Raw genomic sequence first — 12117 nt, 5'->3', positions numbered from 1 at the left:
TGAGAAAAAGCAAACATCGACAGTGTTAGTGACTTGTTACCTTTCGGACTATAATCTGAAGTTTGTTTCCGCCTCCGTCTCAGAACAACCTCCAGCTCATTCTCTGTCTTGTTCTGACTTGCATCTGGGAACCCTCGACTTGGGCTCTTCTTCATCGAATCCTGTGAGTAGACAGTGGGAAATCAGCTGCAGTATATGCTGGCGCAGACACAATGGGCCAAGTGGCCTCTTTCTGTGCCATAAACTTTCTATGATTCTATCACATTAAGTGCTACCAACCTCAATACATATGAATCACTGACATCAAACTCAAGCTTGTAAGTTTAACTCACAAGTTATAACTTTAAGTAGAAAACATATACAAGTGCAGTTCTTTATGTGTGGCACAGAGACATAGGCCTGGCATGTTGATGGCGCAGTACCAGTTTCAAAGGTGGAAAATAGGTGCCTACACATGCTCATTTTACACAGGAATTATATCACCTAACATTTGGTAAACTCTTGTGCATAGGTCAGTGTCAGAAACAGGCAGTAAACCCTTTACATATTCGAATAAGGAGGGGCTTAATGCCTGTTTGAGGCCCCTTTGCAAAGTGCTGTGGCAGTATTCTCAGGTCCGTGAAAGCCAAACCAGCCATTTTTAAAGTGATTGCTGGATCATGGAGATTGTGAATGTAACTCCTTCATTCAAAAAGGGAGGGAGACAGAAAGCAGGAAACTACAGACTAGTTAGTTTAACATCTGTCATAGGGAAAATGTTAGAAGCTATTATTAAAGATATAATAGCAGGGCACTTGGAAAAATTCAGTATAATCAGGCAGAGTCAACGTGGTTTTGTGAATGGGAAACCATGTTTAACCAATTTATTGGAGTTCTTTGAAGAAGTAACATATGCTGTGGATAAAGCAGAACCCGTGGATGTACTGTACTTAAATTTCCTGAAGGCATTTGATAAGGTGCTGCATCAAAGGTTATTGCAAAAAATAAAAGCGCATGGTGTAAGGGGTAACATATTGGCATGGTAAAAGATTGGCTAGCTGACAGGAAACAAAAGGTAGGCATTAATGGGTTTTTTTCATGTTGGCAAGATGTAACGAGTGGTGTGCCACAGGGATCAGTGCTGAGGCCTCAACTTTTTACAATTTATATAAATGACTTGGTTGAAGGGACCGAAAGTTGCTAAATTTGCTAATGACACAGAGATAGGAAGGATAGTAATGTGTAAAAAGGACATAAGGAGGCTAGAAAGGGATATAGATAGGTTAGGTAAATGGACAAAGATCTGGCAAATGGAGTATAATGTGGGAAAGTGTGGAATTGTCCGCTTTGGCAGGAAAAAGAAAAAGCATATTATCTAAATGGTGAGAGATTGCAGAGCTCTCTGAGCTGGAGAGGGATCTAGGTGTCCTATATGCATGAAGCACACAAAGCTAGTATGCAAGTACAGCAAGTAATTAGGGAAGCTAATAGAATATTATCATTTATCACAAGGGGAATTGAATACAAAAGCAGGGAGGTTATGCTTCAGTTTTACAGGGCATTAGTGAGACCACATCTGGAGTACTGTGTACAGCATTGGTCTCCTTTTTTAACGAAGGATGGAATTGAGTTGGAAGCAGTTCAGAGAAGGTTTACTAAATTAATACCTGGATTGGGCATGTTGTCTTATGAGGAAAGGTTGGACACGCTAAGATTATATCCACTAGAATTTAGATGAGTAAGAGGTGACTTGATTAAAATATATAAGCTTCTGAGGGGTCTTGACAGGATCGAATAACAGAGAATGTTCCCTCTTGTGGGAGAATCTAGTACCAGGGGCCGCTTTTTAAAAATAAGGGGTCGCCCATTTAGGACAGAGATGAGGAGAATTTTTTTCTCGCAGAGGGTTGAGAGCCTTTGGAACTCTCTTCCTCAAAAGGCGGCAGAAGCAGAGTCTTTGAATATTTTAAGGCAGAGGTAGATGGATTCTTGATAAGCAAAGGGGTGAATGTTATTGGGGGTAGTCAGGAATGCGGAGTTGAGGTTACAATTAGATCAGCCATGATCTTATTGAATGGCAGAGCAAGCTCGAGGGGCTGAGTGGCCTACACCTGCTCCTAATTCGTTGGTTCGTAACAAGGTTCGATTTACCTCATTGTGGAGAATTAATATGCGTTATTAGGGACACAACATCGGGACGGGACAGGGTGCCCACTAAAAACTACCTCCCTACCCTTTCTTCTGACACCTCTCCCCCCACCTAGCCGGCAACCCCCTCCCTGTGACCCCCATCCCACTTCAAATCACCCGTGCTTGAGTCCCTTGTCAATCCTAGGCCTCCCGCTGCGTGCTTTACTGGTAGCAGCCACTGCTACCAGTGGCGCTGCCGGCAATGGAGCCCTGACAGCCTCCAGTTGGCTGACAGCTCTTGGTGGGTGGAATTTCCATCCCCAGGTTCCTGAATCCTGGAGAAGGCCCAATGCTGGTCAGTTAAGTGCCTGACGAGCACTTAATTCTGTTGGGCCTTCCCTAACAAAGGCAAGCTTAAATTCTGCCCAGTGTGCAGCATTATTTGACAGAGTTACAATGAGTGGTATGTAATATATCAGGATTACAACGAAGAGGTGTAAGATATATCAACATGGGACAATGAGGGCTATATTTTTTAATGTGTTATATCAGACAGAGAAAGAGAGAGATGTGTTTTTTAAGTGTGTGTAACAGTTTGTTCTATATTACTGTCATACAGAGAAATTTCAAGAGGGGTGTGTTATTTGAGAAGGATTAAAAAGATACATCAGCGTGCTACAATAAGGGATATTTCAGACAGTGTTATAATGAAGGGTGTATTATCTTAGTCTGCATTACAATCAGGAGTATTTTAATGATTCCTCACAAATTCTAAATAATCAGGCTATTTAAGAGTATTTTGCTAAACAGCAATGTATCTAACTGTGATGAGTATAATGTGAAAGATTAGTGCATGCCAAAGTAATCATGTGAATAATTTACTGGAACCCATCATTGTCAATGCAATATATGCTTTGAAGAGAGGTCTGCCGCTGTCTCTTGACCTTGCATTCACCAACAGTTTGCCTCTTTTCTGACCACAGTAATTAAGCTCAAATCAGAAAATCAGCTCCTATTTCTCACTTGACTGTGCCTGCTGTACTCACAACAGAACATGGATTCACAACATTGCTCAGTGATCCTGGATGATGTTCCTTATTTACTGATTTATCCAAACAATTTTTTAAAAATCAAGAGCGCATTATGTAAATGATTTGAGAAAAGGGAATATTCAATATTAAACAGTCGTGGACACAGGGTTCCTGAATTCAGGGGCTGAGTGGAGAGGGAAAAGAAGCCAATAGCAGTCTTCCCCCACTCTAATGCAAAATCTCAATGGATTTCCTGATATTTAAAGCCTTCTGTTGAAAAATAGAAAGGATAATTGGCAAATATCAAACACAAAGTGATGCCTGGTGATTTCACATAAATAGCCTTGTCACGCGACCTAACAAAAATTATTAAGAGACAGGGTGAGTTATATTAAGGGGAATTTTTATATGACAATAATAATAAAACACGGTTTTCAATCAAGGATTATTTTATATAGAGGGAGCATTATAGTGTCCTGTTGACATGGGTTTCTTGTACAGTGGATGTTGACTGTGGAGAGGTTTTATATGGTTTTGCTAGTAAGGAAGTCATAACCAATGTCACTGGGCATTTCCTCAGGTTTATCTGCTCAATTACTGTAACTTTGGTAGAAGATCTGCACAAACCACGGCTAACCCCATGAATGTGTTTCTGATAGTATTCAACAAACATTACAGAGGCTGACCCGGAACAATCCACCAGGTCATTCTGAACGCTTATGTTTAAGAAAAAATCCTTAATGAGGGATTTACCAAAGTTTGAGGCTGAATGGGGCTGTTTGTAACCATGGTATCCTCTTTGACACTGATCTGTGCTTCTGACCCATATCCTCCCCATCACCAAGACCGTCTGCCTCTGAAACATAAGCTCTCTTTAGCTCTGAAGAAAAGTCATATGGACTCGAAATATTAACTCTGTTTCTCTCTCCACAGATGCTGTCAGACCTGTGTTTTTCCAACATTTTCTGTTTTTATTTCTGAAACATCACCATTCTGTCTCAGCTCTTCTGCTGCTGAAGTCCTCAGTTGGCATTTGTAACTTCTAGACGTGACTATTCCAATGCTCACCAGGCAGCCTCCCCCCTCCATAATCCTGTGCTCACCCAAAACTTCTAACTCGCACCAAATCCCGTTCATCCACCATCCCTATGATTGCTGACCTACGCTGGTCCCTGGTCTGGCAATGATTTTAATACAATCAGCCTTGTTTTCCAATTCCTCCATGGTCTTGCCTCTCACTATCTCTGTAATCTCCTCCAGCCCTACAACCCTCCTATATCTCATGCTCCTCCAATTCTGGCCTCTTGCAAGTTCCTGATTTTAATTGGTCCACCATTGGCAGCCATGCCTTCAGCTGTCTTGGCCCTAAGCTCTAGAATTCCAATGCCAAATCTCTCACCTCTTTACTTCTCTATCTTCCTTTAAAATACTCCTTAAAATCAGCCTCTTTCATGTGTTCAAACATCTGCCTATATGGCTCAGTGTCAAATTTTGTTTGATAACACCCCGTAATGTGGCTTGGGATGTATTACTACTTTAAAGGCGCTAAATAAAATGTAAGTTGTTGTTGCTGGGGTCAGTGGTGTGTTATAACAGTAGTATTAGCACAGGGGGATTGTGAGAAGCCTTTCTGCATAGTTTCTAAACTATGAGGTGCCGGAGGCAGTGTGAGCTATATCATATTCCATTTACACTGACAACTGCTTCCATTGGAAGTGATGCTTTAATCTGTTCTAGTTCCATTGCTGATGAATCTACCTTTGTGGTGCATTGGGCTGCAACAGACAGCGGCACATGCATGAGTCTCATGCATACACACTTACTCCAAAGTCGTGAGTGTGGCTTTAATGAAACTGCTCATGTGCAATTCTCACAGTTAGCTAAAAAAAAAAGCCCAGACTATTTTCACCACTATCGCCGTGGGCTTCTCCCAACAGCTGAGGATGGCCAGCACAGATAACAATGTGTTGCTGGCCTACACAGGTAGGCTTGTGATCACAGCCTGCTCACGGCCCTGACTTCAGTGCCGGTGGTAGCGTTCAGAAATAGGAGAGTAACTAGACTGGGGTATCAGAGAAAAGAACAAACATGCTTAAACATGACATTTAGTCACATCTCCCAGAAACATCCCAAAAACCCTGTTTAGAGACTGAATTACTTTGAAGCACAGTTTATGTCCTTATTTGGGTAAACACAGCAATGCTTATTTTGCACAGCAAGGTCCAACAAAAATCAGTGAGGTGAATAACTTGCTTAATTGAGGAAGTTAAATTGATATGACACCAGGAAAACATCCCACTCTTTCCTTACTTTACAGGGTTGTCTCTAATAGCAAGATCACCATCTTAGGAAGCCAAGGAGAATAAGCATAGCAATGCAGTCACTGGAGGACCGGAGCAGACCGCTTGAGATGAGGGAGCAGGTAGCGACTTAATGTCCACTTGATATATGCAGACAAGACTAGTTAACTCTGACCGTCACTGTGTTTTGTTTTACCTTTACTGATTGTGCTTAAAACTGTGGCTGTTAAGAAAGGGTTAAATTTGTTCTCTATATTACCAGGATCCCCTTCAGCTCGTCCATGGCACTCTCCTGTGTTTTCTCGTCCACTGGTGGTGGCTGTCAGGGTAAAAACAAACACACAGCAGGTATGAATGATGGCGTTTGCAGCAAAGCTGCTTCCCCTCAGCCACACAGCACATGGTGTCCTGCTGAGCCTCTCCAGCATCCCTGGGGCAAGTTAGAATCTTGCTCTTACCAAGTGCAGCTGCTTCCCATATGCCGCCCCAGTTTAAATAAGCAAATTATGCCTGCTCTCAATCTTCTCATTCCATCTATTTATATCTGGGGACTATGTTCCAGAGTTTCAATCAGATAGTCCTGTTCATTGTTAACATTGTCCACCTTTGAATCAGAATTGCTTTATTCAGGGGAAGAAGGAGGAAACTTTGCAAAGCTGATTCTCACACTGTTCTATGGGTCATGGGATTACTGGCCATTTTGCCACCTCAAAAGACTCAAAGGGCTTTGATGGAAAGCGTTTTCTCCATTCTAACTGGTCTGCTATCTCTTCATTTTCCTCTCCCCCACGACCCCCACTCACCTCCAGCCCATCCATCAGCAGTGTTATAACCCATATGAAGCCTGTTTAAAAAAAATGTAATGTAACATTGTTGGCCAACCAATCCCATTATTTCTTATTATTGACACAGTGGGAAAATTTTAACCCCCAAAACAGATTTTAGAAAATTTCAATATTAAAACCAACCTGTCCACTTCAGCTTTAATGCAGACAAGACTGGAGACCAGTGACTAAGGTCTAAGGAGGTGGGGCCACTTATAAAAAATTTTAAAGTGATGGTGCACCAAAATTTATTTCCTCTGTTCCAGCTTTAACACTGACCGGCCTCAGGAAACCCGGCAGCTGAAGGGAGGTGAGGACTGCTGCGTGGAACAAACACTGTACCTTTCAAACACTGCTGGTGGGCCAGGAGGGGCAGGAGTGTTTCCCCTGCCACCCACAACACACCCACCACCCCCCCAAACCTGTCACCCCTCCAGGCCACCCTGCTAACCTCTCATTGATCAGACGAATCCCTGCATCCGCCCCATCCCAGCAATCAGACTGCCCCAAGCTTTCTGACTCTGATCCAGCTCTGATCCAGTTTCTCCCTCCCTCCCTCTCCCACTCTCCTCGTTGAAGCCTCATGCTGCAGAGCTGCCTGCCCTATGTTTGGCTGGCTGAGTGATGGGATGAGAATCCAAAAATGGTAAATGGGTCCTCTTAAATTCGGCAGTACCTGAGTGAAATCCATATTTTGAAACTGCTAAATTGCACTCCCTGAACTGCCCGCACACAACCCTCCCATCATGGATTCTCCACGTTAACATTGGGGCCAATATTTACAATTTCAAAAATCATATAGGAAGGAAGAGTTGCATTTCCTGCAGCTCTCAGAAGCATCTTAAAGAGCTTCAAATATGGCAAATGATTCTGAAATACAGCAACTGTATTACCACTTGCCTCACGTGGTAAGGTAGCACCATGGTTATGTCACTAGCCCAGAGATGTTACTAAACCAGTAAACCTAGATTTATGATTCAGATGCATGAGTTCAAATCCCACCACTAGACAGCTGGGGACTTTAAATTGTTAAATTAAATGAATCTAGAATAAAAAGCTAGTCTCAGTAATGTTGACCTTGAAACTAGGGGGCCTACATGTAACTCCAGACCTACAGCAATGTAGTTGATTCTTAACTGCCCTCTGAGATGGCGTAGCAAGCCACTCAGTTGTTTAGGCATGGACAATAAATATTGGCCCTTGCCAGCAATGCCCACAGCCCATGAATGAAATAAACAATAATAATCATCACCGTCAGTTTGCCTAATTTTTACCTAAAAAGTTGCAGAATATTTACATTTTTTTTACAACCTAGTAATGATCCAGCAACAAGGAAATATTACCCAAAGGCATCATGTGTTCAAAGATGCAGTGGCTCACTAATTTTAGATATGAACTCATGAACACAATCTCTTCTGACCAATTTGGTCTAATTTTTTAAATACATACATTGGAGCTCACATAACCATGGAAATAATAGCAAAGCAAGAGTGATGTCAAAGGTTATATTCCCTCAATTGATTCACATTAAGAGAAGACCATCTTTAAGACAGCAGCTTGTCAAGCAGCTCAACTGCAATCACTGCTCCCGGAGGTTGTCTGGGCAGCTGAGCCCAAGCTTGTACAACACAAGTGATCATCTCCTCAGGGTATCTGCGCAGTGGAAGTTCATAGCCCTATCTCACCAAGACACAGGAGATCATGCTTCAAATGTTGGCACAATATTTCTACCAGCTCCCAGACTCCCTTGTCAAAGGAATAGTGTTTGGACCCGAGTTCAACAATTCATCCTCACTAAGAGGATTTTGAAGACGATAGTTAGTCACTTCTGATGAAGGGAGAGAATCGACATCCCATAACATTGAATGCTAAGACACACTTTCAGTTTAAAATTATTCATACAAATGTGTAATTCATTTTAAAACTGATGTCAATAGCGCCCCCAATGGTAAGTGCTAAATAGAGCAGGGAGGTCAAAGATTGATCCCGGCCCTCTGGGTTAGATGTGAGTGGCAAAGGGGCTGAATCAGCCAGAGTTCCCATTCCTGATGGCTATCCAGTTACCCCTCCTGGGAAAATACATCTTTGGGTATGAGGTGAGAGCAGCTCTTGGGTTGAGCTGTGATTCCCCCCATGTTTGAATTGCCCCTGCCACGCTGTTGTCCAGGCTCAAAGAGGAAGAATGACCCTTTGTGTGAGTAGAAGAGGGCAGTCAGTGCTGTGGAACCATACCCCAGGGATTAACATCTTTGGGGACGGAAGGGGAAAAGAAAGGGAAAAATATCCTTTTGGAACAGAACAATCAGCAATCATAGGGGTGCAGAGACAGGAAGTCGCATCCGTGTTATTCTACTTCTGAGATACTGAAGGGTGTCAAACTGTCTTCTCATGTCACAGATATTATCAGAAGAGAAATGTCAATGACAGCAGGCAAAGCCTGGGCTGGTAATTCATTCCCTGAGTTATTGATATTCAAACAATCTCTGGCAAGCCGCAATGCATTACTGATAATTTAAATTTTATTGAAACAAAACCTCAAGCACCACCCGCACCCACCACCATCACCGTTTCCATTTATTGCAGAAGAGAGTGGTAAAAGGGTTCCCTCCCTGCTCAGGCTCATCCAGTCCAACATGAAAACCATCCTGGGAAGAGTATCCAGACTCCTGCTAGTACCCAGTCACAAGTGGCATGGACAATCCTGACTCATCAGCACTTCCTGCTAGCTTCTAACAGCAAGAGGAAGGCTGGCTAGGTCAGCAGATGGAAAACTTTCCCTTGGTCTTCCCAAAAAGAACCTCACAACCCAATTTTTCTCAGCCTAGCTATCAATCAGATTCCATCTTTAACTCTGGGTTTTCAGGAAGGTCAAGTCCATAATAAAACTCTTCCCTTTGATTAACACAAATCAGAACTCAACTTTAAGCCCTTATTTAAAAAAGGAACACCTGCAATTATATAACCCCTTTCAAGACCACCAGACATCTCAAAGTGCTTTACAGCCCATTAAGTACTTTTTAAGTGTAGTCACTGTTGAAATTGTAGGAAAAATCATTACGTCACATTTATTAAAGCTTTAGGCAGCATTTTTGGTAAAAGAATACCAAACAATCCCTTTAATTTGTGACTTCTGTTGTACACTTTTAGGAGAGACTTGAAAAGCATACGTGGGTGGTGGGGAGCACGGGAGGGGTGGTGGTGGTGATTCAGAGAAGAGGAGGAGGAGGAGTCCTACCTTGTTACTAACTTTCCTCTTCAGAATGGAAACCACCGAGCAGCCAGCAAGAAAGAACAGAATAGGAGAGAGACTATAAGTGTGAAGTCTCATACACTGTAACCTACAGTGACACACCATCCAGGTCCAGGAGTCAAAATACATTTAAAGTTGAAACCCAAACATATTAATACTTAAGGAAAGACCAGAAAAATAAATACAAATGAATTGGGCCATTCAGCCCATTGATCTCATTATTCCATAGAAACCTTTGATAACCCTCATCAAGGCATCTAGCTGCCTCTTGTACAATTTGAGTCTACCTCTAACACAATACCTGAAAACTCTTTGAAGAAGTGTCTCCTGACATTAATCTTGCCTTTTTTTTAAAAAACCAGTTTGTACCTGTTTTCACTTGTACTGTAGTCATGGTTTAACTTGGCATCAGTGCTCAGTATCAACCTTTGTAATCCCAGGTAACAGCTAATGCATATCCATGAGGTCCTATCTCTGTCACTCTCTTTCAAACAGTCTGAGGTTTTCTAACCTTTCCTTGTTTGCTGAAGCTATGTCGGCTTCCCAGCTGAATTCAAGCTGGCAGGGTCAAAAAATTGGATGGGGAGCCATTCCACCAGCTCCTGATGCCCTCTAGATTTTCTGACTGTAGTGACAGGAGAATGTAGAATATACCTGCCCTAATACGGGTGGGTGTAAAGCTAATGAGATGCAAATAGCAGGAATATGTTTCACAATGCATTTCCCATCACTAGCACCAGAAGAACTCAAGAAACCAAAATAGAAAACAAGTTAACATCTTCATTACTAATATCATGCATGCATACTTTTCTAGTGCCATTTACTTGGTGCTAAAGCTCAAACTTGCTTGGCCAACCATTATATTTTGCTAATCAAATTAATTTGACCAATACTGTCAAAGTAAACATTGTAATTCAGGCTTCCTGACCAGCATTGTGGCTTATTGGAGCCACCAACAGATAAAATACTCAAAATGCACTTGTTCCATTCTTCCCATTTACAACGGCACGAGGAAGTTGTCTGAACAGAAGAATTGCTACACAAATGTCTGTTCCTACCTTCTCCCTGAGGGCAGTTTTAAATGATAAAACAACATTGCAAAGCAAAACTGAATGATGCAAATAATATTCTTCATCTCTGCCCTTACTTTTTTACATAATTGATCTCTCCTCATCAGAAGGTGGCAAGAACTTAACAAGCGGTTGCTTATTTACACCCATATTTCTCGCAACACCAGCACTTAGCTTCTAATTGACCTCAGAATGTGCCAATTTATACCAATTGAACCTTGTGGTTTTAAAGGGGCTAGGCATGTTAAACACAGGCTGAATTTGGGAAGAGAATAATACACAGAGCTTGTGTTAACTTACCACAAGAAATTCCCTGGGAGATCTGCTCGTGATGTACAAAGTTACTTATAAAACTCTGAGACTTGGCATTAACTAATTTCTGTCTTTGATTAACACAGGAAAAAAATAAGTGAAAGATATGTTTCTCCTTCACTAAGGAGGAGCAGCCATTAACTGTTGTGGAGAACAGGTCTGTGGCCTTTCAATTGCAATAGCTCTCTGCCTATTGTTGACAGAAGGTACCTGGAATCCTACAGTTTTACATACTTTAATGTGTTTTCCTTTCAATAGAATGTCAGACAATCTTTACACATGGACTCTCCTTTCAATCACTAGGAGAAGAGCAAAGATTTCAAAGTCTTCTGCTTAAAAATATTCTTTCCATGTTGACTATAGTTGACTAGGGTAAGATGCATTGTAACATCACAATCTGATCTGCCAAGTTGAAGTATTCCCATGTGTTCCAGCCTTTTGATGAGATTACAGAGAGTGGAGCAGGTATTTAAACCCCTGAGTTCTGGAAGCACTTTGTGGCTCTGTAACATTTGAGGGTTTCTGACTTACGCCATTTACAGACACAATCCGTTCACTTCAAGCACTCACTATCAGACAGCAGAGCAATCATAAACATGTCACATTTTATTTAAAGAACCATTGGCCATAAATTTCTGCAGGGATTCCCCCAACCCACTGCTGTAAATGGCTGGGCAGTTAGCAGTTCTGACCAGGGAGATCACCCTGGGGAACTGATCCCTGAAAAAGGCACCACAGCTCCAAAGGATGATGGAGAGTATGTGGCTGGATCAGACAGGACTGCTACCCACTCAATATCTGTGTTCAATTATCATTTCTTTGGCATTCATTCAGAAAAGTAGAAGGAAAATAATCAAATGTGCACGCTTAATTCATCCAGTTGTTTAGTTTTGCAGCTCTTTTGTGTTTAGATGTTCACTATTTTAAAAATATTTGGTAAACATAGCATGCACTGTTACTGAACTACCTAAATTATCATGACATCCACTGACCAGCTTCCAAATTACTTTAAAAAAAATACACCAAGTAGCATCTAAATAGCTAATTACTAGGTGGGATGGGATGAGGGAGGATGATTTGCTCTCCACTGTACTCCTGTTAATAGGTTTTTTGCTTCCTTGTATTTTTCTGTCTCCTGCAATTAAATTAATGGACATTTGGATGTTTATCAAAATACAACAAAACTGTGCATGAGACTTTTGGTGCTACTATTGTTCACAT

The 12117-nt window shown here is 41.8% G+C and overlaps 1 protein-coding gene across 3 annotated transcripts in view; it reads right to left on the bottom strand.

Annotated features, from left to right (window-relative positions):
* shtn3 (shootin 3) overlaps window positions 1-12117 on the bottom strand; it is a 136215-nt gene that overhangs the window by 7835 nt on the left and 116263 nt on the right. For 2 of the 3 annotated variants that reach the window (XM_078550673.1, XM_078550675.1), the window contains 3 exons: window positions 9500-9517; window positions 5700-5759; window positions 41-161 (listed from right to left, as the gene is read on the bottom strand). In XM_078550673.1, the coding sequence (XP_078406799.1) occupies window positions 41-161; window positions 5700-5759; window positions 9500-9517 (199 nt within the window). The remainder of the gene's footprint in view (window positions 1-40; window positions 162-5699; window positions 5760-9499; window positions 9518-12117) is intronic. The other variant, XM_078550674.1, reaches the window with a different exon arrangement.

Source organism: Cetorhinus maximus, chromosome 10, assembly GCF_964194155.1.
Source record: "Cetorhinus maximus chromosome 10, sCetMax3.hap1.1, whole genome shotgun sequence".
In the NCBI taxonomy this organism is placed as follows: domain Eukaryota; kingdom Metazoa; phylum Chordata; class Chondrichthyes; order Lamniformes; family Cetorhinidae; genus Cetorhinus; species Cetorhinus maximus.
The sequence above is the reverse complement of the archived record's forward strand: the minus strand, read 5'-3'. Positions and strand labels throughout refer to the sequence as shown.